This window comes from Acipenser ruthenus, chromosome 4 (genome assembly GCF_902713425.1).
Source record: "Acipenser ruthenus chromosome 4, fAciRut3.2 maternal haplotype, whole genome shotgun sequence".
In the NCBI taxonomy this organism is placed as follows: Eukaryota; Metazoa; Chordata; class Actinopteri; order Acipenseriformes; family Acipenseridae; genus Acipenser; species Acipenser ruthenus.
The window spans coordinates 8,744,827-8,771,656 of record NC_081192.1 but is presented as its reverse complement, the minus strand read 5'-3'; the positions used below and the strand labels follow the sequence as shown (position 1 = coordinate 8,771,656).

The 26,830-nt window shown below is 36.7% G+C and overlaps 1 protein-coding gene across 1 annotated transcript; it reads left to right on the top strand.

Annotated features, from left to right (window-relative positions):
- Positions 1-8,843: 8,843 nt before the first annotated feature.
- On the top strand, positions 8,844-21,675 carry LOC117399480 (metastasis-associated in colon cancer protein 1-like). Its single transcript, XM_033998692.3, has 5 exons — positions 8,844-9,025; positions 15,768-15,890; positions 16,466-18,507; positions 18,872-19,060; positions 19,326-21,675. Exons 2-5 carry the CDS (start codon positions 15,776-15,778, stop codon positions 19,560-19,562), a joined length of 2,583 nt encoding a protein of 860 aa, XP_033854583.1. The 5' UTR covers positions 8,844-9,025; positions 15,768-15,775; the 3' UTR covers positions 19,563-21,675.
- Positions 21,676-26,830: the final 5,155 nt, after the last annotated feature.

The window sequence follows — 26,830 nt, the reverse complement described above, 5'->3', positions numbered from 1 at the left end:
TGTGGAAAAAGGTTCTCTGGTCTGATGAGACCAAAATTGAACTTTTTGGCCTTAGCGCAAAACGCTATGTGTGGCACAAAGCCAACACTGCTCATCACCCTGAGAACACCATCCCCACGGTGAAGCATGGTGATGGCAACATCATGTTATGGGGATGCTTTTCATCGGCAGGGACTGGGAAACTGGTCAGGATTGAGGGCAAGATGGATGGAGCCAAATACAGGGAAATTCTAGAGGAAAACCTGTTTCAGTCTGTAAGAGACCTGGGACTGGGGCGGAGGTTCACCTTCCAGCAGGACAATGACCCTAAACACACAGCCAAAGCTACACTGGAGTGGTTTAAAAACAAGAACCTGAATGTCTTAGAATGGCCCAGTCAAAGCCCAGACCTCAATCCAATTGAGAATCTGTGGCAAGACTTGAAGATTGCTGTTCACCAATGGTCCCCATCCAACTTGACAGAGCTTGAGCAATTTTGCCAAGAAGAATGGGCAAAAATTGCAGGATCCAGATGGGCAAAGCTGGTAGAGACTTACCCAAAAAGACTCACATCTGTAATTGCTGCCAAAGGTGCTTCTACCAAGTATTGACTTGGGGGTGAATACTTATGCAACCAACAAATGTCTTTTTTTTTGTTTGTTTGTTTAATTAACTTTTGTGTCACAGTAAAAAAATATTTTGCCCCTTCAAAGTGTTAAGTATGTTGTGTAAATCAAATGGTAAAAATCCCAATTAAATCCATTTTAATTCCAGGTTGTAACACTACAAAATGTGGAAAAGTCCAAGGGGGGTGAATACTTATGCAAGGCATTGTATATATATATATATATATATATATATATATATATATATATATATTGTGAGGAAAGAGCGGTGTCGCCTTTAAGGAATGGCGACACTGTGGGGGAAACTACACAACCCAGAATCCCGAGTACCAATTAATTGGGAGGGGTTACTGGGTTTATAAGGAAGCAGGGCAGAACAATCGGGGCAATGGGTGATCGTGGGGAACTCCGCCTTATTGTCCTGTGGAAAGAAACCTGTAATCTTCAGTGTGCTGTAGAACATTGGAAGGTAAAGTGAACGCTTGTATTAAGTAGTTTGGCATTCAGTTAATGCAAGTGCGTTTTTCCTCTTGGTGAGGTAGCCTTTTGTTTGTTAAAGGTGGATTATTACTTGTGAAACGTTTGTTTTTGAAGTGTATATAACTTCTCAGTGATCGATTTGTAAGGGATTCCGCGGTGTGTAGCTGTGCGCCGTCACAACAGCAGCGTCTGTTTTTACGTTTTGACACGGGACCAGGAGGTGTGTTGGTTATTCACACACGGCAGAGACAGCAAAATAAATCAGACACAAAGGAGTCGCCAGACTTGATTTATAAGACGCTGTTTATTTTGAACACGGGTAAGAGACACTTTTTATAGAGTTTGCACAAGACAGGTGGACATGTGGTTTCTGGTTTGTTTTCAACTTGCATCCGTGGACAACCGGGACTTGGCTGCCGGGGTTCTTCCCCACAGTCTGGATACAATTTATTGCCTTCTGTATTCCTGTCTCTGGACGTCCGGGGTCACTGCATTTGTGTTCCTGAAACCCTTCTTAAGGAGTGGACCTAACCTGTGCTTACCGGTGTTACAGGACCACTCTAGCAGAGGGAGTTTGCCCTATACTTACCTGTGTTTAAGAATTACTCCAGCAGAGGGAGCACGTTTTCTACTTACCTGTGTTACAGGATTACCCCAGCAGAGGGTGCACGTTTTCTACTTACCTGTGTTACAGGATTACCCCAGCAGAGGGAGCACGTTTCTACTTACCTGTGTTACAGGATTACCCCAGCAGAGGGAGCACGTTTCTACTTACCTGTGTTACAGGATTACCCCAGCAGAGGGAGCACGTTTCTACTTACCTGCGTTACAGGATCACTCCAGGAGAGGGAACCTGTCCTGCAGTACAGAACGACTCTGGCAAAGGGAGTTGGTCCTGCACTTACCGGTGTCAACTGACTCACTCCAGGAGAAGGAGTCTCTTTACTGCTCATCGGGCTACACGTCTACTCTGGCTAGTGAGGTTTGCTCCGGTGGACTTGGACTCTTCCAGTTGGATCTGTTACAGGCCAACACTTGTAGGCCGTAGTAGTCTTGAAGTAGCTTAGAGAGGGTCGAAGAAGTGAGTTAGTCAGAGGCCCGTACAGGGCTTGGGCTATAGTAGAAACTGTTTATTTGTGTAAATAAAATATACTTGCCTGAGAATATAACGAGTCTGTGCCGGTTGGTGGGAGCGGGAAACCAGTGTCAATCAGTACTCCAACACTTGATCTTTTACTATATATATATTATTTATATATATATATATATATATATATATATATATATAGATAAAATAGTATTTCATTTTGTATTATTAAAAGGCAAGTCCAAGACCAAAACTTAACTGCTAAAGTTTTACTTTAAAACATACTATTCAGCAGATTATAAATCCCTGCCATGACATTGGAATGTTATTAATTTGTTCTGAAAATTGCTAACAAGGTTCTTAGTATAGTGTCACGGCCTGCCTAACTCCCATACGCATTTTAGTTGATTTGAAAACAATAGAGCCATCTGAACTCGGTAACTGCATTGATTTAACTCTTGTAGTTTCAGGATGATAATACTGTAAAAACAGTAGACACTAAAGAAAGATACTGTACATTATGACTGCAGTATTTCATCATTCTAAAATATAAGTTTGACATTCTTTTCCAAGTTTGACGTTATTTTACCTCCAACTAGAATATGCTGATGTGACCTAGATACTTGTGCCTGATTCTCTTCTCCCTGTGGTTCTCTTACCTGTTGGATAGAATTACAGTGGGTTTACTGGCATATCACCAACCTCAAGTAGATACAGTAACAAAGATTCATGTTATGAAAAAAATAAATAATTGAGTTCCATGTAATTACAATTTAATTTGCATAAACATTTGCGAATGACAAATAAACCTAGCATAAGAAAAGTTTGACAACAAGAAATGGCAATTCAACCCATCAAGGCTACTCCCTAGTTAGCACACCATTTTATCCTGCTCCGGGGAACTAATTTAAAAGCACAGAATCTAGTCTTTTGGCACATCTTTTTTTTTTTTTAAATGTTGATCATCAAGGAAAGTGCTACTATGAACAGCTGCAGGGTTGAATGTATCATGCATACTTCAATTTGAATACAATATGAATACAATAAGAATTTAATATTGTTGTGGGATGGTGTGGCAGGATGGCTGGGTGGGTGACGTCACAGACCAGGAAGATAGCAGACGCACACACACCAGACCTCCAGGGTGAGGCGCCACTGCACTCTTTCTTTAATTAAATAAATCAAAATAAAGCAAACAAACAAAAGACTTGAACAAAAACACACAAAATGAATAATAATAATAATAAACACAGTAAATACTACAAATACGGGCTGGAATACAGCCAGTCGGATAGCAGTTGTTTTGTTTACCTTGTGCTTCTTGATCTCTCACTCTTTCTCCCAAACCCTCTCCTCAACCCTCTCTCTCTGAATGAGAGGTTCCTGCCTCTATTTATGCAGCTGTGCCTGATCTTGATTGCTTGTCAATAATTCAATCGTGCTCAGGCACATTCTACACAAGTTTAAAGGGATGGGGATTTAACCCAGCCACACTGCCAAACAATAACAAACATATTTAAAAAAAAAAAACCACAAACCAGTACATTCAAATGATAATGACAATACAAACCATTACTTTGAAATCAATAATACAGGGGCGGACATACCCTGTCACAGATGGGATCTATTTGATTGCTCAGTAGGACCCTCCCTGGTGCTGTACATGTTTTGAAGAACAGAAATGTACTAAAGAGACTCACATACCCTTGTTGTGTTGTGTAGAGGTAGGGCACCATAAATACAACTTCTTTAAAGTAATTAGGTTTATTTTCTCCAATTAGTGAAATACAGGGTAACTGACATCCAGTACTTATTCATCAACCTTCCCTTGTCATCTTAAATGCTTTTGACATTCTGCCTGTGTCAAGAGATGTAGGAGAACAGTTTCAGAAGTATCCACTATTCCTATCCGTTGGAAACACAGTAAAAGATACTGGAATCTAAAAAATAAAAATAAAAATAAAGGAAATCTACAAATACCACATTTTGATTGTTTGCTAGCTGATAGACTACAGAGTATGATTATCACATAAACAAATGAATAGGTAAATAAGTTGCTGTTTTTTGACTGATACATTTCTGTAGAATATGTATATTTTATAAGGAAATATTGGATTTTAGATTTAAGGGGCTTTCAAAGGCAAATGCAAACAAAGAATTGAATATGAATGCAGGTTTTTCTCATAATTAGCTAATTATGTAATAGGCAAACATTTTAAAAAAGCACATGCAGGTACATGAGTTTTATAAAAAAAAAAAATTAAAAAATCCTTAATATACTATTTTCATAATAATGGGAAACAATAAGAATTGTAAAAATCTCCATGACAACCAAGGGGCCATATGAAGACCTCAGAAAGCATACTATTTATTTATTTTAGACAAAATAAAGGAAATATATGAAAACATTACTGTATACAGAACTTTTTTTGCTGTATTCTGTATCCACAAATAACACTTTAATATTAATAAATTATTATATGCATTTATAAATATAAACTACATCAGTGATCCAGTGATAATATGTATTTAAATGTATTTAACTTAGTTTTAGAGGGCTGTGTGGCTATTTGATTATCTACTTGCAATATATTGGAACAAATATGACTCAGTTAAAGTAAAATGTTAACAATTACCCTTATTTTTCCACTGTGTTTTTGCTGTTTTCCCATGGTTTACCATCGTTACAATGCTTACTTAAGCTATACCATGGTTTATTACACGTTGCTATGCTTTTACTATGGGAAGCTTTTATAAGAGTATTAGCACCTATGTTGTGCTTTTCCCACCATGTCCATTGTAAAAATGTATATCCTGATTCAGGCCAATGTGCAACAAGTGGTCCACAAAGATACGCTTGTCAGCAATATATACAGTATTTGCAAATTACTTTTCACAATCAATATACACTTCACAGATTAATAACAACAACAAAGAGTAAATGTAAAAATAACTTAAATGGCTCTGCAGTTCATCTTTATGATCCAAAGACCTTAACTGCTTTCTCTGTATCAAATTTGTTAAATAACGCCAGGGTTATTGGTCCTTCAGAAATAATTTTTCATTACCATGGTACTCCACAGTTTCTCCTCTTATTTCTAAGCCACAGTTCCATGCTCTGACCTCTGTTCCACTGTATGCCCTGGGCCAGGTCAGACTGTACATCAGAAGCAACTTCCAATGTCAGTGTTAATACAGTGCAATGTGTGAGCACATCAACGCTTCAGGGCAATTCATTCTCATTTTCAGGAGATGTTATCTTTATGTCATAATTTAATGTCCCCTTTTTTACTTCTCATACTGTTTACAGTCTCTTCCCTACTAAACATCTCAATATGCCTTGTTGTCGTCACTTCAAAAACGATTTAATTAAATTAGGTTAGATTTCACCCATTTGGATGTACACGTTGCCAACCTCTTTACACTTACTCAACCTGACACACAATATCCAGCAGTCTTTACTACTTAATTATCAATTCATCATGCATTTTTATCATTAGGTACCAGACCACAGTGACATCTAGGGGCCTCTCTGGCTGGTAGGGCCTTTTTTGCATTTAATGAATCTGGCAACTGCACCTGATTAGGATGTATAGCTGAGTAGCATACATGTCATATAACTGCATAATGTTCTGTGGTATTGATACCTTATATATAATGTGCAGAATGGTCACCAATTGAACAACCAAGCAAACAAACATTATACAGTAAAGACATTCTTTTTTTGTTTTGTTTTTTGCATAACATACTTTGCTCTGTGTGTCTATAGATAAAACATCTGATGTTTACTTCCCAACTAAGCACATGGTTAATTTGAATAATAAACTAGGAACGCACAACCATCTTATAATAACATGAAATATTCTCTCTCTATTGTTAATTAAAAAGTAGCAATCAAACATTCACATTCTGTCCCAGAAAGGACTTCAGGTCAGGTTCTTTATCTTTCTAAGCTTTGTTAAACTGGTAGCCTGTGGGACTCATTAAACAACTTAATTTTCCTTACTGCATCACAGGTATGACTAGGTTGTGGTAGCAGCTACGAAGGCATTTTAAATTTGCATTTTTGTATTAGATACATGTTTGTATAACCACTTTAAAGTTATTGGGGACTGTAGCAGGGTAGCGTTGTGGTCAAGGCTGGACAGCGTCAGGAATAGCAGACGCAGAAGTGGAAGACTGCAGTTCAGCACAGCTGTGCACTTTTATTAAATAAAAAAGCAGTGCTAGTGGTTTGTTGCTTTGGATTCTCATCCTGGTTCACACAAACTTGAGGGTTCTCCACCGACTTACAGCCCTTCACCTCCGGCTTATAGAAAACAAAGAAGGACAAAAGGACTGGCTTTCCCAGCCCCTTTTTAAAGCATGTGGCCAGGGTTAATTGACAATCAATTAATGAATTAACACCTGGCCACATTCCACACTTCTTCTAGGGATTCCCAATCCCAGCCCTGCCATATCTAGCACATACTTGATTTTTAAAACAATCTTTATTTATAAAAACCCAAACAAGAAACAAAAACACCCTATTTACAGGTGAAGGCCCTCATCCTCACCACAGGGAACATTTCTTGGATAATGTTCAATTTCTGTTTTGAGATATGCTGTAAAGCTTGTTAAGTAGGTGAGTGATGTGAACTTGCTGTGATTCATGAACAGTTGACATATGGCCCTGGGGCTTGTACTCACATTACTACACAAAACAGGGGTGTTTGGTATGCAGGCAGTGTCAAAGGAAATAAAAAGGGTTAACCCAAAGGTATGCCTATGTATACATTTGAGAACAATTGAAAGCCTTTTATATTGGTAAAAGGTTCTTCTGAATGTGTTGTTGTAATTCCTGGACACTGTATGTTAATGGATTTTTGAATGTCTTCTGAGAACTATTATACTGTTTATCAAAATGAGCTTGGTAGATATTTGATATTTAATTATAATATGCTAAAAGAATTTAAACAATTCCCATTGAGGCATTTCTGTCCTTTACCTGAGAATAATGTTCTGAAAACCACACTGTTATTACAGAACAAAGGTACTCAACCCAATGGAACAACAACTGTCTTACCCTACAGGGCATACCAAAGAAGGTCATGTCACAAAGCTATTTCAGCTAATAACTAATAAACAAAATACCTCACAGAATGGTGTAATCTGCATGTCCGAGCTGATGCTGCTACTGCATGTTGACCCAGACCAGTTCAAATATAATTGCAGTATATCCATTTACTTTGGTGGCATGATTAGATATAATCTATTAGGCACATTTTCTCATGATTTTTTTTCATACCAGAAATGGCTTGTATCATCAGTCAAATACCCCTAATAACTCTGATGAAAACTGGAAACTAATTGTAATAAATAGGGCAACTGAATGTATTTAAAGTGAATTGCCAAACCATACGTACACTTATTGGTAAGATGCATTTGTAAAATGTACAGGAATTTAGGCGAGGGTGGTTTTTCTAACAATGCTATCATTGTAATACGTTGTGGTTTGTGCCTACAAATGCACATTGGCTTAGGACCTCCCTAGTTAAACAAAGAATGTTGTCTCGTTTACTTTTTCAAGTATCATGAAAATATTTATGGCACTTCACCAGTAATACATTGACAGCTCTCTTGATTAAAGGCAGATTCATATGTTAGAGATAGGAGGTTAGCAGTTGTAACATACCCGCTTGAACTAAAGGGCAAGTGTAATGAATTCCCAATGGACACAAGTGGTGTGAACTGAACATCTCACTGAAAGTGTTTTATTTTCCACTTACAAAGTACAAAGTCCAATTATTCGGAATTATAGAACATCCCAATATGTTTTCAGGCTAAAAATAATAATAAGTTGGTATTGGTGTAGAATGCACAATACATGGTCTAGGATCCTAAGGGTTAATGGGTTAGGGTTAGGGTCATATTAAATGTAGAAGTCTCTTAAAGTGCTCATTTGATAGCATGTTGTCTATAAACTGGGGTAATAGTTTGAACTGCAATTTTCTAAGACAATATGGGCAATAATAGTACCCACTTCAATGAAAATATGTAGTGCCCTGTTTATATTCTAAATCTTGAAGATATCCTACTGGCAAACCTACACAGTACAAGATAATAATACAGTACAGTACTCTTACAAATGTGTTATTTCTAAGGCAGCAGTGTGGAGTAGTGGTTAGGGCTCTGGACTCTTGATTGGTGGGTTGTGGGTTTAATCCCAGGTGGGGGACACTGCTGCTGTACCCTTCAGCAAGGTACTTTACCTAGATTGCTCCAATAAAAACCCAACTGTATAAATGGGTAATTGTATGTAAAAAAATAAATAAATAATGTGATATCTGTATAATGTATACTGCGATATCTTATAACAATTGTAAGTCGCTCTGGATAAGGGCGTCTGCTAATACATAATAAATTGTATTGCTGCTATTTTAAATGGCACTGCACATAGCCATACATGTATTGTTTATTTGTGTGGTATATTTAATAAGCAAGCAAGTAAGACAAAAAAAAAAACTTCTCGTCCAGTCTGTGACGTTCACCGAAACTAGTTCTTCTCCCTGTGGGTTTCAGGTGTTGGAACCACCAGGTATGTAACACGACGTGGTGTTATGGGTATTGTAGTTGTGCTGTGAGCCGTTGCACGAACCGAAACTAAGCGCTAATGTTTTGCAAAACTATTAGTCCCAGAGTGCTCCACTGACATTTCTCAAGTAGCTTCTGTGTGCTGAATGGATCAAGTTGCAAGGTGTGTTTGCTACCTGACACTCCTTGTAGATACAAGAGGAAGTTATTTCAAATACAGTATTGGCTGAAAATGCACAGCGATTTTCTCAAAGAACATTTTGTGTGGGTTGTGGATGTGGTGAGTCTTTTGCGTTATTCTTTTTGATATAGCACAGTACAGAAAATGTGCACGGCGAAAGCGGTTTGTTTTAATTGTATTATTCTAGAAAATACTATACAATCGTTGTTTTGTAAGTAAGCAGTATTGTGAGATAAATGGTATATGATGTAGAAACGTTTGCAAAGCATTGTCTTAAAACTGAAAAAAATATACCTAGACAGAGGTGATTCAAAGGTCAGTGCACTTGCGGAAAACGTTCAGTGATATCGTGAGTCTTACTTTACATAACACTTTTGAAACTTTTTTTTTTGGCTGGTGGCTTCTCAGACCCAAACAAAGTGTCGCTATAGTGTACAGTACGAGTATATAACCCTACAACAGGTACAGCAGTTTGTGCTGTAAAATGTATATGTATGTGACGTACTTGTTTACTTTTCGGTATGGTATCGACAATAACACAGTGGGAATAAAGAATACACACTTTTTTAAGCTTACACGGGTGTCAAGTCGGTACCTTGTTGTAGGATACAAACAATAATTTGTTTTATAGATTACGAAGAACTGTGAAAATAACCATCTCCATGTTTATCTTATCTGTTTAAACAGTGCAGGCACACTCAAACAAGAGTGACCTGTTCTTGTGCAGTGGTGTGGCAAACCCCATTACAGATAGCTCCATTAATTAAACACAAATGTATACACAGAAACTTTGTTTTTCCTTTGCATAAATACAGCATGTTTCAAAACATGTATTATTTGACTACCACGTTGCAGAATTCCAGGACATTGTTTCAGTAACTGTTGTATATATGTATTCGTGTTATCTTATGTAATAAAGGGGCCAAATAAAAAGCTGCATATGTGAAATATATTGTATATATTTATTATATTATATTATTATTATATTAGGCCTATATTGTATAATGTCATATATATATATATATATATATATATATATATATATATATATATATATATATATATATATATATAATATTCGTGTCATATATACACAGGATTTTCATGTTTGGATAGTCGCTCATAATTTAAATATTAATTCGGATATTCGTTCGTTTTTCAAAAAGTAACAAAAGCCATATATATATTGCTCTGAACGCAGGCAGACAGCCTAGCGGCAGGGGCGTGGCCCTGGCCCTGTGTGTGTACCTTTATTTTACAGATATACCTTAAACACGTTAAAATAGAAAAATATCCAAGGAGTAAAGAATAAGTTGTGTAGGCCTTACTTTACCCCAGTGAATTAAATACAAAACAAAGGATGCCAAATAGCAGTTCAAGTTAAACATTGTTTTGTTTATTCCCGAAATAAATAGTACATAAACTTGACAACGCATTTTATTTATTTATTTATTTTTATTTTTTTCATTCCTTGCCATTGCCGTTTCTTCACAGTAAACAGTGGCCATCGATACGTTTTCATAAAGTAATAACATGAGGTTTACTTGTGCCTTTTTCTAGGTGAACAAGCAACCGAAAACTGAAATCTAACTTTAAACAAGTCAAATAAAAAAAAACATGGAAATGGCGTTTTACAGTGAAGGGGGAACAAACTCGCCGTTTTGGTTCTCGTTTATTACATTCCACATAACAAAGTCGCAAGTAGATTTTTAATATATATATATATATATATATATATATATATATATATATATATATATATATATATATATATATATATGTATATATATATATATATATGTATATATATATATGTATATATTTATAACGCTACACAACATTTTCAGGAAGTTGGGTACTGTTTAAGCAAGGCATTTCAGAATGCTTGCCATTTTATCTGTCCCATAAGATTCTGGCTAGCTCTAAAGCATCTGGTTTATTTACTTTTTAGTGTCTAAAACTTTTAAATAGGCTCAATAGCTGCTGTGTTGATTCTGTGTTTATTTTTACATATATATTATTATTATTATTATTATTATTATTAATCCCACATATCACACAACACTTTTTCATTTGTCAATTTTTGAAACGGCCATGCAAATTCTGGTGAGACAGTTAAAAAAGCCTTTCTCCAAAAAATAAACAAAGGTTTAGACACAGTTTACCTATTTTTTTTTTTTTTTTTTTTTTTATCATTTAAGTTAGTTACATGTTAACTAGTGATTCTTCACCCAAGGATAGATTTTGGTATTTGCTGTGTTTTCATGGGGAGCATTTTTATAATGATGTGGTCAGTTTTGAAGTATTGAATTTATGGTAGCACAAGGGCAGCTTTGCTAAATCATTATGTAGCCATTACTTTCCAATGTGTCTCAGTGGTTCTTGACACTAACACACATGTGGGTCGCTGTAGTTCTACATGATGATACATGAAGCAAAGATTATCATTAAAGGTTCTACTGTAGACCTTACTCTACTGTAGTGTGAACTGTCTAGACGGGGATAGTCACACATTTTACATCTAGCTCAACCAATTGGAATGTGATGGCAAAGACACTGATAAGCACAGTAAATTGACAATAACAGAATCTGGGGATAACACCAAAGGCATTGATATATATATATGTCAGACGTAGATGTGTTCATGGGGTTATGTATGTTATACTGTAGATGTACTTTGTTTTTATTACATAAGCATTGTAAATTGAGTTTTAAAAATGTAATGTACCGTGATTTAGCAAAGTTTACCAAAGACTTGGCAATCGAACAGTAAAATAGCCATGCAAATGTACTACGGGAAACTCCTATAAAGGTAGCTACATTAATCGATATGTTTGACCTTGATATTCAATCAGATAAAACTATGGGCAAGTGTAAACACATGCTGACCCAGTTAAAATGAATCCCTATAATATCTGAAGATAAAATACGAACAGGGTTATTTTCAAAAGACACAGAATAAAAGCTAGGATGTGAACTAGTTTTTAAAACCTGGTATATTGTATTTTAAAAGCATCACAAGTTGTGACCATAATTTTGACTTTATTACCATCAGTGATCCAAACCGGGTGTTAAAAACATTTAGCAACCAATTCTTAAGACTGAATACTGCCACCATAATAATAATAATAATAATAATAATAATAATAATAAAATGATCATAGAGGGCAGTATTACAAAATTGTTATTTTGTCCCTTAATAATGTTAAGTGAAGTAACTTGTTTTTCATTTATGTAAAATAACATTTTCAAGAGCATACATTCTGAGTATTAAAAGCTGTCATACCATCATGTCATCATGACGTAGATTGGTGAAATATATAGACCCAACCTTAACCTGTTATTCTAAGTATGAATGGAAACAAATCACTTTTTTCCTCACTTCTCACTTTCAGCCACAGTACAGTATTGAATGTCATTGTAAGTTACACCCACGTAATGACCTTTAGTTATGGTGGAAAAAAAAAAAATGTTCTCCAGCTGTGGCCAAAAGCTCTGCATCACCTAGAATTTTAGAATTGAGACATAATTTAAAAAAAAACAACAACATATGAACATAATTTAGAACTTTTACCATGTAATCAAAAAACTACAAAATGAAAAAAGTCTACTGGAAGCCATAATAGTAGTACAGTATTTCATGTTAGATGTCACTTTTTCCATTTTTGTCAGTTTTTCATTAAGTGTATGGGAAAACTACAAAGCAGTACGTAATTCAATATGTTACTGTAACATTATTGAGCAGGTTTCATTCGACTTTATAGGGTGATGCAAAACTTGTGGCTGTAGCTGTACGATGGAGCGGCTTGAGTAGTAATGTTGCTTGGGGATGTCAACCACTGAATACTGATACCTGGAGATTAATTAACGCACATTAATCTCATTGCTGTGTCTTGAGCCTTTCAGCACACTGTAGTTCAATCCCGGCCGTGGCAGCATTGGATTGAGTGCCTGAGTGCAGTTATTGTTTAAATAGAAAGTTAGTCACTGAACCACGTAATGGTATTAAAGCACTAAAAATGAATGGAAGTTTTTATGTTCTGACACCGCAGACTAGATGTACTCTCACACACAAGTACATCTAGTCTGCTGTGTGCTGAACATGCTTTCACTTCTCTAAATACACTAGCAGCTCTTCTGCTACAGACAGCAACAGTACAACAACAAATTAAACCCACCAGTTTCGACAGGAATTCAGGATCTCCGCAAGCCCATGAATTAAGCTAAGAATGATCATATAAGACACTTTATTTTTTAAAGGAGTAGGCTGGTTTTTTTGTGCGTAGTATGTAAAGCCTTCCAATTTTTCTTGTTAGTTTGCAGTTTTTGGATATGATGACAGTTTTTTTTTATGTTCTCTTCACAATTAACAGTTAATTTCCAAGAAGGGCTTACTGTAGCTACATATTTATAATTTTATTTTTAAAAAAAACTAATTTATTTCAGTCTATTTAAAAATAGGTACTTATTCTGTTTTCTGATCTCTGTGTGCTGCTGATCAAGCTTGAACCGCACATTTTATTGTGTTGGTTGTATTTGTAATTTCTAAATTATTGCCCCAGGTAAATTGTGGTGACTGTCTCAATGGGTACATTTCCTGGTTAAATTTTCTTTACAGTTAAGGATAATAATATTAATAAGTAATAAAATTAATTTGAAATTAGTTGCATGTAGTAATTGTATCAATTTAATATATGATTAAAACTGAGATTAACCAAGATAAATGTTTTTAATCACAAGATTAATCACAATTAATTATTTTTAATTGCTTGACAGCCCTAATGTATATTATTATTATTATTATTATTTATTTCTTAGCTGACGCCCTTATCCAGGGCGACTTACAATTGTTACAAGATATCACATTATTTTTACATACAATTACCCATTTATACAGTTGGGTTTTTACTGGAGCAATCTAGGTAAAGTACCTTGCTCAAGGGTACAGCAGCAGTGTCCCCACTGGGAATTGAACCCACGATCCTCCGGTCAAGAGTCCAGAGCCCTAACCACTACTCCACACTGCTGCCCTGTGCTATATGTTAAGATCCCAATCCGAAATACGCCACTATCTAGATCGAGTCGACCAGATCGGGTTGGGGTTAATTCGTGTTCATGGTGGGGTTGTCTTGCAGATGACCCAATTGCAATGCAGAAAATTTGCTTAACCTGAACCCGATCTGCAGAATGTGATCCGAAAACACAAGCAGTGAGCAGCAAGGTCACAGTGCGCGCCGGTCTTCCAATGAAAGCTACAGTACCACTTTAGCGGCGCAGTACACAACAGAGTACCATCATTTGTACTGTATTCAGAATAAAATAACACATCAAATAGCAACCTAAATATTCTACATTTGTTTAATTCTAACAAATAACATTAATAAAATAACCTGAATAGTGCAACTGGTCCAAAGTGCTGTTGCTGCAAGAAGACTAACAAGTACGGCGCTATATAAGAATACATTGATTGATTGATTGAAATATTGTAACCTGGCCAAAACAATAGAAAGTACATTCCAACAGTTGGAGCATATCGTTGGAATGTATTTTCTATTGTTTTGGCCAGGTTACAATATTTCAATGACTCAATCAATCAATTAATGTATTTTTATATAGCACCTTTCATGGCAATGCCTTCCCAAAGCGCTTTACAGGGAAAAAATGTATTACAAAGTACAATGTCATAACTACAGTACAAACATGTTTACAAACATTACAATATGATTTACATAAAAAAAAAAACTCCCTATTACCAAAAGCTAGGAAAAACAAATCTGTTTTTAGGAGTGTTTGACATTTCGCAAGAGAATGAGAGCCTCTAACAACTAGTGGCAGTGAGTTCCAAAGTTTAGGAGCACTAGTGGAGAAACTCCGACCTCCCAGAGTGACACACTTGGTCAAGGGAACAACCTGGTCAAGGGAACAGCCAGCAGCTCTGAGCTTGAACAGCGTAGCTGACATGTAGGGATGCGGCAAGGCCGATAAATATTTAGGGCCAGTTCCCCACACAGCCTTGAAGGTCATCAGAAGAATCTTAAAAATAACCCGATAGTTGAAGGTATTCAATGCAATGTTTCCAAGACAATGTAATATAGTCAGTTTGTTTTGTACTTGTCAGTATTCTTGCAGCAGCAGCATTCTGGACCAGTTGCACTATTCCGATTATTTTATTAATGTTACTATTTGTTAGAATTAAACAAGTACAATATTTAAGTTGCTATTTGATGTGTTATTTTATTCTGAATTCAGCAAAAATGATGGTACTCTGTTATGTACTGTGCAGCTAATGTGGTACTGTAGCTTTAATTGGAAGACCGGCACGGACTGTGAGGTTGTAGCTTTTTAATTAACCCCAACCCGATATGGTCGACCCAATCTAGATGGGGGCATATTTTCAGGTTGGGGTCCTAACATATTTCTCGCCTAGTAATAGCAGGTATTCAAACTGAGCAGTGTCTGGAGACGAGTCATATGTTTTAAACATTTACTGGTATGATCAATTCTGTTGTACAGAAAATGATACTAAACTAAAATGTCTGGATTCAGACGATTTGTGTATCTGCGTAAAATTCCATCATCTCTTGATGGACACCTTAAAGTAGCATAAAATGTGAATGTGCTTGTTCTGCATTCTGATTTCTGATAAAAGGTTTTTGGTTATTGTGAAGCACAAATAAAGCCATCTTGAGGGCACCTCTGAAAAAAATTCAGAATATCTAATATGTATTACCAGCAGATTGGCAGGTAAGACAAACTACATACAAGCACTCACAGACCTACAATGCTGTGGAGTACTGAAGTGCCTGGCAGCATGTCACAGTACTGCATGTTAATTTTACAGGTGTAACAATGGCAGCTGTTAGAACACATTCATTTCGCACTGAAGGTTTGGCTCGGACCATATCTGAAGGGACATTGATTGATTTGGATGATGAAGGACCCTTCAACAACAACATTTTGAAAGGTATATTCTCTTAACTATTGCATGGACTTTCATTTAATTAAAACCCCAATACAAACTAATTGAAGTCTCATATGACATAGTTCCTGTTAAAAAGTCTATAGCAGTATTCCTTGAGGTTAGAGGATAAATTAAAAGCTCTGAAGTCTAACATTACTGGTGTACTGTATTTTCCTTTTCACAAAAATTCTACAATCTACTCCCTGCAGGTAACAATTCTGAAAAATAGTCAAAATTCCCAGTCAATAGGGTAATCAGTAATGACTTGTTCTGTAGTTACGTAATGGATAAATAATGATAGGTGTCGAATCGGTAAAATAAAATCTCTGTTTTGAGTGCCGTTAGGAAGAATCGTAGAATAATCAATCAAAAGATGAAAAGGTGACATCAGAAAAGGCTTTAAATACAAATAGAACCTATCATGACTCTTCAATATCTCATTCATATATTCCGGAACGTTATATATATATATATATATATATATATGTACATTCATTAATATACATTGTTTATATTAATCTTTCACTTGATGTAATCAGTGAAGTAGTATTCTTTAAACATACACTTTTTCTCCACAGGAAGTAATGTTGATGGGTCTCAGGCAGGAAATAATTTAGACTGGCTTATTTTAAAGGCCGATGATAAGCCTGCCACTCAGAGCTCCAACCCATTTTGGCATGGACTCTCAGGCTCAAATCCGTTCCTGGATGATATTGTCCATACAAATGAAAATGAGAAAGCAAATGCACACGTGTCTATATTGAAAGAGGATCCCTCTGCAATATTTGGTGATGACAAAACAGAGTCAATCGGCTCTTCATCTGATGAAATGGATGTCAATTATCTGCTGAATTTTCAAACAGCCAACTCAAAGTCCGGAAGGTGCAAAAGCACTTCTGATCTCTTGGATATCCGAAACGAAAAAGAACCCCCTAAACAAAGCAACATTGCTGCAAGCCAGTTTTTGACTCCAGATTTTGAGTGGCTTCAGAATGACAAAGAAGCATACAAAATGGCGTGGCTGAGTCACAGGCAGCTCACTAGATCATGCCTTGATTTGGGAGTGATAAGTCAGAGCCCTGGTTGGGCTCAGACCCAGGCTGCAGAGACACATGTAGTCTGTAAAGTTGGCTATAATGGAGGGTCTGTACAGTTACCTGACTCTGATATCAGCGCCCATATACCTCAAGGCCACGTTGCACCAGGAGAAATTCAGGAACTTGCCTTAAAGGCTGTTCTTGACCCACCTCAAGGACTAAACAATGATTATTCAACAACAGTGAGCCCGCTTTTGGAAGTCAGAGTTAGCAACCTCAGCACAAAGGAATGCATTTCATTAGAGATGAAAATTGCTGCTGAGATCAGGAATGACCCAATGAGCCAAGTCATGACTGACATTGTCTGTCTGTGTGGCCAGAAAAAAGAAGGACCCTATGAAAAAATGCAGAACTGTTACATTTATAAAGACACATTGCAAGTGAAGTTGGAAACATTAAGCCCATGTATGTATATTATTGCAGCAGCAAAAGCAACATGCCTTCAGCCTCCAGCTTCGTCGGTTTGGGATTACATCTCTAAACAAATCACAATTGGAGTTTATGGTCCAAAGCACATCCACCCATCTTTTACAGCAGTATGCGCAGTTTTCAGTCATAATCAAACACCGGAACAACTTGCTGTCTCAGACATGAAAAAGGCTCACAAAAATTTGCCACCAGTTGTGCTGCAGCTTTGGGGGAAGAATCAGTTCCATCTTCAAAAACTCCAAGATCTGCAGATTGAAGCTTTCCCGCTTGATTCTAAATTTGAAGTAAAAGCCACGGAGCAAATTAAACAGATAAAACTTGTGCAGTTAAAAATGGGAAGAGTACTTCGTCCCCAGTTTCCGTTGTCTATGGCTGGCACAGGAGAACATGGCTCCTTTAACCTGGCAATCCAAGTTAAAGATTTAAACCATGAAGTGTTGGCGCAGTTCAGTGTAAAAACCCCTGGTGCTGCACCAAAATCTGCTGACAAATACCACCAGAGACGAAAGGAGGTTGGACGATCTGCTCCTATACCTGAGACAACAGTTTTAAAATGCCCCAAGTTTCAGGATAGGGCAGTTAAGATATCGCGCTATGGGGTTGCCTTGAAATCTGTGCTTAGGCAGCCAAAGATTGAATACCTATTGGAGTATTTCAAAGGAGATACAATTGCACTTCTTGGATTAGAAAAGGTGAAAGCAATAGGAGTAGCCAAAGTGAAAGAGTGGTACATTGGGTTTCTGCGAGGGAAGGTTGGCCTAGTGCATTGTAAAAATGTCAGGGTAATTTCGACAGATCAAGTCATTGACTTTACTGATGTGACACTCGGCACCAAAGTTCTCCTTGATCAAATCGTACTTCCATTTAAGAAGCTGACGTATATGTACTCTACAATTCAGTCGCTGTCTACTGAACAAATCCCCAGTTGGAAGGCCTTTGCTGAAGCACTCGGGTACCCTTGTTTGTCGCTTGATGACATTGGCAGAACTCGGGCACAAAGTGAAGCAGACAAAGTGGCTTGCGTTCTAGAGAAGTTGAAAGAAGACTGTCATTCAGATAAAAGCAATAGGAAATTCCAGCATGAGCTTTTAACTGTAAGTACTGTAGCTCATGTTTAATATGTTGTTTTTTCTGAAGACTCAAAATTCAACTGAAGTGTCATAGTACCTTAATACATACATAATGTCACAATTTTGCCACAAATTAAATGTACAATACTGAAAAATGTTAATCAAACTTTAAGATTTGGAGAGGGAGGTGAGGGACAATGGTACTGGATACAGTCTTGTGCTTTACTTCTCCAGAAAATCACATTACATCTCCATATTTGTTTCCTGTCCTTATTTGTTTTCTCTGTGCATAAATATTAGTATTTTTTGTTATGAAATATGTGACAGTTCATACATCTGCAAGCAATATTACATTACAAAACATTACTTTGTGTTGTGTCTTTTATAGGCACTTTTGAAGATAGATTGTCAAGGACTTGTTGCGCGTCTTACTCAAAACACAGTCATCCTGACAACTGCTGTAGAGCTTGGAATCCGATGGAGGGAGCTTGCTGAAAAAGCAGCAAGACTAACAAAAGCTCAGATTGATGGTTACGAAGCACCTCACCAGGGAAAGAATGGAGAAGTTGGCACTGAGGTTAGTCTGCCCCTTTATGTACGTAGTCTGAATCTGTTCAATTTGTTGCATGCATTAAGAACAGCAATGGCTTGGCAAAATTTGCTTGACAATTGAAACGGGGGTAGAGCTCTTTTTATTTTTCTATCAATCGTTTTACCATCCCTGCAAGGCTGTTATTTTGATCTAACCCAGTCATTTAATAGTGCTGTTGCACTGCCTTTTCTTTAAAAAAAATGAATAGATTTCAGATGCCTTACTGTTTGTATTCTTCTTTTCTTCGTAGGCAATGTGGAAACCTGCTTACGACTTTATGTATACATGGAGCGCACATTATGGAGATGGATACAGGGATATGTTGCAGGATCTTCACTTGGCATTAGACAAAATGAAAAGCCCCATCACCAGGCAATGGAGACAGCTCACAGGAGCGCTTATTTTAGTGAACTGCATGGACGTACTTAGGGCTAACGCTTTCCCCACAACCGATGATGAACAGCAACACACCCTTCCCTTATTGTAGGGTGGTGTACAGCAGGCTGGGATTATTGTTACAATTCATAGCTTATTCTTTTTTTTTGGTAAGGGATTTGAGAGAAAGAAACTTCAAATGGTTTTTGGGAGGGGAACAAATATGTATTAAAAAAAGCATTTTTATTTTATTTTTTTCTCTTTATATAGGTGTTAACTGCAAATACACTGATTTGATCAAATATATTAAAATGCTATTTTTATTTTACTTTAACCTTTTACGATGTTTGCAGATCTTCAGAATGGCTCTGATGTAATGTTAATTTGAACTACTGTACAAAAACTTGGTCCTCCTTTTTTCCTGCTTTTCATAATATTATAGTGCAAGAAGTTGCTACTCTCAATGTAGTTAGCTACTGCGTTCACCAAGTCTCCTCCCACTAGTACGTTACTGAAAAAAAAGTGTCTGTTAATTAGTGTTCTAGGTTGTAGTGAAGCTGATCACTTACAGTAATATATACTGTATGCTCTTGATGTATTTTTAATCATTTTATTTTAGACATGGCATTTGGCTAAAGGAAATGCAAACGGGCAGTCCAGCTCAAAAGAATGTCAGATTAAAAAGTGTGATTAATAGATTAATCGGTCGTAGAGCGGAAGATTAATCGATCAATAGAAAATGCCAACATTAAAATATACAGTAGAAGCCTGTTACTTCGAACCCCTTTGATCCGAATCGCCTTATTAACCGCACTGCAAGCACGTCCCCGACAAATTCTAAATGGTTGACAAACGAAAAAGGGCAGTACTTACTCTAGCAAAAAAATTATTGAACGGTTGGAAAAGGCTTTTCAACTTGCTAAGGAGTATGGTTGACTTTCCCACACCATTACTGACACAAAAATTGGAAAACAAAAGCTTGAGAAATTGTCGAGTACCATGGAATCAATCGCCACCACAGCACTGAGAGAACTATGTGACTCTGTCAAGACAATGCAAGAGAAAAAGCATGCACATGTGGTTCATGCAAGAAAGGGAAAAGGGCTCTCCGATTTCAGGACCAGCACTTCAAGATAAAGCATTGTTATTCAATAGTCAACTACATCCAGAGGACATGTTTTAAAGCTAGTGATGGATGGCTGTGCAGATTTTCTAAAGACACGGCATCGGGCAGCTTTGCTTAGCAGGGGAAAAACTCGGCGCAGATACAACAGAGTTAGAACCGTTGAGTCAGAAAATGCTTCAGTGTAACACTAAGGAAACAGGGTGTTTGGGGCTTGAGAATAATGCTAATGTATAAATAAACTTTTAGAGTACAATATACTGTATGTACATGTATTTCTGTTTTTTTGTAAACTTGCGTTCATTCGAATATTCATTCATGCAAACTATTTCTATGTCCCCTAAGCTGTTTGGATGACCAGGCTTCTACTGTATTTCATTTTAATTGATGTTTTTAATATAAACATATTAAATCTAATTATATTTACATCACTATCCCATAGAACAGTCTGATTATACTAAAAAAAAAACTTAACTGCTACCTGTACCTTGGGAAGCACTCGTTAGTGTGATGAAACTCAGTATAAATATCTGTTGCACAAGTGCTTGAGGATGTCAGATTCTAGGTCACTGCTCTTTCAGTGGACCGTTGTACAGTACAGTACAGTAATGTATATACGTGGTGGGGAATAAGAATGTTACCTTTTAAACATACATATATTATTTTATTTATTTTCTTCACAATGGTGGTGTTCCTCTAATGAATTGAGGCAAAAAAGTAAAATGTAATCTGTTATTGACTCTTGTTTAAGGTTTTAATCACAGTGAAGTTAGTTTCATCAGTGTGAGCAGCTAAACAATCAAGATTTGTAAAACTAAAACAATAAGGTTGTATAAAAGTATACGCTGTATATAATGGTTTTATCCGATAGGTAAAGTTAATATTGTGTATCTATTTAAAAAAAAAAAAAAATTTAAATTAAACAAAATCAGTAGATGGGGAAAAAAAACCTCTAATCTTTTATAGATGTAAATTATTTTGCATAATGTTATTTTAAAAAGTATGTGTGAATGAAGTATTTATTTTATTTTTATTCTGCTTTGTTTTTTTGGTTTTTTTTACACTGTTCAAAATGAATAAAGTAAGTTTCGTTAATGTCAAACCAGTAGCAAGCCTCGTCTGAGTGTGTACCACTGGAAAATAAACACGGAAACCTTCACCTGTTGAGAACGGATGTGGTATGGACCTAATTGCTGGCTCCAGATTTAATTTAGCAACATATTTTATAACAAAACGTTTGGTTGGCGCGAACCATCCGCTTCAACGTGGGCTTCTGTTGCTACCTGCTCCTGGTGCATATTTTCTCCCTGGAATATCGTTAAATTGCATGTCTCTGTACTGTATTTTTAGCCTACTGTTTAAGTTCAGATAAAAGTAGCTATAGGAAAAATTTGCTTGCCTTTCATGCTGTTTACTGTACATCTTTAGGGATGTATTTCAAATATCTATTTATAATTTCAAAAAGCACTCAGTACAATATTTTATAAGGTAAAACTCGTAAGACAAAATGATCAGTTAAAACTTTATTTCAATTTCTAGTAATAATAATTTTTTAAACAGATATTCCCATCACTTTGAGGAGAGCTTTAATGAACTTACACATTTGCTGTTGTCACTACTGAAACTGCTGATGTCACTAATCCATTCCAGATATACTGTAGAAACTTCATATCTTCTGTGTTATTGAAACTACTCAGATAAACATCTTCACTTAACCAGTGATCTAGGGTGGCTGTCATTTTGGGTTCATGTGACTTCCAGTTAGCAGATGCGAAAGACCAAACGCTTCAAAACACTAGCTTCATAGATGGTATACAACTGAATTCTGTGATTTTTTTTTTTTTTTTTTTTGTGGACTAATTCATATAGTGGGAAACCAGAAAAATTACCCCTTTTTTCTATTAAGCTGAAATGAGTTTTACTTTGAAATGTATGCCCTCTGCGTAAAATAAATTTCATATAAATTATCAAACCATGCTCTTCAAAGCAGGTAGCATAGACTTCTGTTAAATAGAGTTTTATATAGATATAGGCCCAGATATTCAAAAGGTTTGCACACCTCACAGAGGGTTATGCGTGTCGCAAATGGCCGTTATGCGCAAAATGTGCCTGTGACAGGATGGTCGAGTGGTGACGTCAGGCCAGACTGCAGGAAGAAACACAGGCGCTGCAGATACGGTGCAAAGGCACTTGCGCCGTTTTAGTTTTAAATAACAAAAATAAATAAAAGGTTTAAACAAAAAAGACACTTGCTCACAGAGCGAAAATAAATATTTAAACAAAACAAGTCTCAAACACAAACAAAACAAAACACAGGTCAGGCTGGGCAATTGCTGTCACTGTTCCTGTCTTAAAATTTTTTTAAGTTTGGTTTTCTCTCTCGCTCGCTCCTTGCTCTCTTGTTCCTCCTCTCAAACACCCACCCTGAGGGTAGAGAGCTGCAGGTTTATATACAGGTGACCATCTCCCGATTTAGCAACAAATGAATCACTTAATTCGGGAGATGGCCACCTTCTGCACAAGGTTTTTTAATTATTCCTGGCAGAGGACGAGTACCCACTCTCGCCTCTGCCAGAACACATTTTAAATAAAACAATAACAAACAAAACGCACAGATACGCCGTCATATTTACAAAACAATAAATCAATACAAAAACAATACCGACGGCGCTTTGCCATCATATAAATACAATAATAAATCATAACAATAATCATAATAATAATAAACCACAAATACAAAATAAACTGCACAGGGGCGGAGGGGGAAACCCTGTTTTAAAAATAAACAAAATTCATGTACAGGGCTCCTTGCCCTGTTACAGTGCCATATTCGAAACTTCTTTTTGCGTGCCACAATCCGTTTTGCGCTGTGCACAAATATAATGTATGCATAGCACAATTTGGCAGGAGTAGCCAACAATTTGCGAGATCCTGCTATGTTCAAAAGTATGCGCCAAGCACAAAACCAATTTTGTGAGGCACACAATAACACCTTTAGAAAGCAAGCCTTAACTCCGCAAACATCACTCCAGCACTCACTCACCCAATCACTGAAGTGAAATGCAGGCGCTTTCCGAGGTACTACAACAATGGAAAACACCCAGCGATCATACAAGGTTCCATCCACATCTATATAGTGATTATATTCAAAAGAACGATTGTGAAATCAGCATCACTAGTGTTAATACATGTTTAAAAAATAAACAGGGAAGCTGCAATCATGATCGTTATTTCGGACCGAAAGAAAACTAATCACTCTCCCAAGCACGCTTTCTTGGTGCTGAAAGAATAACTCCCAAAACAGAATCACGAGTACAGCACGGTATCACAGTGCATACTGTCGGTGTGTAACATAGACCGAGACGGCAGATACTAAACAACTACCTGAATAATGCAGGAAAGCTTTAATAGACACATACAGCAATATTGTGTCTGTCTCTTTCATGCTGACACTTATCCAGTTAGCAAGTTGCTACAATATATTTTTATTTAAGTTATATGTTGAATAGCCTACACTATCACATGGTCCATTGTTTAATTTCTCCATTTAGTAGCTTATTTACATATTTGTGGGGGTGGGCAAGCAACTTCGGGGGGGCCAATGCTACCGTGTTGAACTGTGATTCTGCATTCAATGGTTACATTTGAATGTAGACTCATCTGAGGAATATTGGTATGTACTGTACACCTATAATAGCTGCTTGGCAGGGTATTGTTAACAGTCTGTTGTTATGTAGTATTCCAATTCTGCACATTCAAGCGTAGCTGTTGTGCATTTCTGCTATATTGGTAATGAATGCACAGGTGGTTTTGCAACACACAAATACATTTGCGAATTGAGCAAAAAACTGCTATTTCCCAACTTCGCGCAACTGTTTTGTGCCATGTTGGAAAATATCAATTTTTGGTCAAAAGCACAAATTTTTGCGAGGGGATTGCACATCGCTTTGAATATCTGGGCCATAAACTTGTCCCCGGAATACTCAAACTAAATTTAAAGTTTATTTTCTGTGCTCCCTAAATTATTCAATAATTAACAGTTTCTATAGGTTTGAAAGATATGGTATACAGGAACTATTTTTTTTTGTAACTATGTTACACCCTAACATGTATAGGTGTGTAAATGTACATTGATACCTTTTGAAATTAATATTTTAGAATGCCTAGTATTCTTCCGTATTGTTTCCAAGGTACTATCCCCAGAGAGCCTGTCATTAATGAGATACTGCAGACATTGCAAAACCTTGCTGTCATCATGCACTGGAGGTGCACTGAAGACCACTTTGCCAGAGAATACAAGGCATCCTCACTAAATCTTGTCAGTTTCCTGAAAAGGCTAACAGCAGTGTTTGTCATGGGAATTCTTTCAGCATTGCACATGACTATTCATCAGAGGAGCTCAATGCAGTCCTTAAACAAATGCATTCTCTACAAAGGAAATATTCTCTCATTGCATTAAGAAGCTCTGTTTCTCATACATTCGTTACATTTTTACATTGTCTACAATTTGGTACCTTTTGCAACTAGTATGCTGAATATAAGATAGATGAATAAAAAAAACAGCATCTATGAATGGGATCAAGCTACATGGTTACACACTCATAATATGTGTAATATAGCAGTCTTGTAACTAAAAGAAAATGATTTTAAAAGGTTTGCTTATTTTTTAAGTCACTAAAGATAGATGTATTGCTGCTCAACCCCTTCTATGAAATTGTTTTTTTTTTCAATACTGTACTTCCAGCTTACAGGTATTGTCTGTTTCCGATAATAGATTGTTCATACTGCCATTAATTATTATGTTGTTTTTTTTTTATAATTGTTGGTGCTTAAGACATTAATAATAAAAAAGATATATCTGCACAGTACTCCTTTGCAGTACCACCCCCCCTCTCCTGACTGTCAGTTACATCCTGTCTACTGTTATTAATTCTTAATAAGGGTACTTGTTAATGCAGGTGTAAAGAGACTGACACAGCAGCTGATATTTAATACAGTGCCGATAACATAAAAAGTCAATGAGGTATAAACGATTCTGTAACTAGATTTTACTAGCACCGTTGAGCTGACAAATGGCTTCATTAAGAATTCATCTGTGGGTTGGCATCAGTGTTAACCTCATCACATAGAGTATCAAAAGGGACTGTATCATCTGTTTTGTGAATTCATTAATTTTATATTTGATAATATGCAACTAAAGGTATGGAATTACACACACACACACACACACACATATATATATATATATATATATATAGGTTTTTATTTGATTATACCAACCAATCTAAATTGTACACACATATATTTTAAGCAGGTTTGTAGTATGTAAAAAAAAGAAAGCACAACTTCTATCTTGCATTTTCTTGCTTATTTTTTTCATAATATGCTAAGTCTGTTAGGTAACTGTCATGCAACACAACTAACACACTGGAATGATCTACCCGGGTCATAACCTACCTGGGCAGGACCCGGGCTCATACGGGTCAGGTATGCGATCTCACACTGCTTTTGATAAAACAGGGCTGACCTGGGTGACAGACACAAGTGCACAATACGTGTATTAATGCCCCGGAAACAACTTGTTACTGACGCTTCCATCTAATGTTTCTTCATCCCTACTGCAATTTGGCTCATGGTGTGTCTCAAGCAACAAAAATATGGCTAAACAGAATAAACAGAAATGTTCCTTGCGGAAGTCGTCAAGCATTTTGTCTCGCTCAACCCGGGTCAAAGCAAGTTAACCCGGGTCTGACCCAGGCACGTGGTTTCACACTACGTGGAATTGTGACCCGTGTCCGGACCCGGGTAGGTGTGCTAGTGTGAAAGGGGCTTAAGTAATAACTAATGTAACTGGTTTGTAATGGTGTAGGCAAAAGAAGGAACAATAGAGGTGGATAGAGGAGGCTGTGTGGTCCAGTGGTTAAAGAAAAGGGCTTGTAACCAGGAGGTCCCCGGTTCAAATCCCACCTCAGCCACTGTCTCATTGTGTGACCCTGAGCAAGTCACTTGTGCTTCGTCTTTCAGGTGAGACGTAATTGTGACTCTGCAGCTGATGCATAGTTCACACACCCTAGTCTCTGTAAGTCACCTTGGGTAAAGGCGTCTGCTAAATAAACAAATAATAATAATAATAATAATGGGGCAGTTTCCATGGAAAAAGAAAGTCTCACCTTTTTCTCACTCTATTCTGTTAGTACTTTCGGGTTGAGTGTGTTTCCAATGTAGTTTTCTTTTAACCAGAGAAATTCTCCTTCCAA

Excerpts from the sequence above, each read along its gene's own strand:
- LOC117399480 (XM_033998692.3), top strand. The coding sequence starts at position 15,776 with ATGGCAGCTGTTAGAACACATTCATTTCGCACTGAAGGTTTGGCTCGG. Across the intron at positions 15,891-16,465 it reads CAACAACAACATTTTGAAAG|GAAGTAATGTTGATGGGTCT; the intron begins GTATATTCTCTT and ends TTTTCTCCACAG. Across the intron at positions 18,508-18,871 it reads TCCAGCATGAGCTTTTAACT|GCACTTTTGAAGATAGATTG; the intron begins GTAAGTACTGTA and ends TGTCTTTTATAG.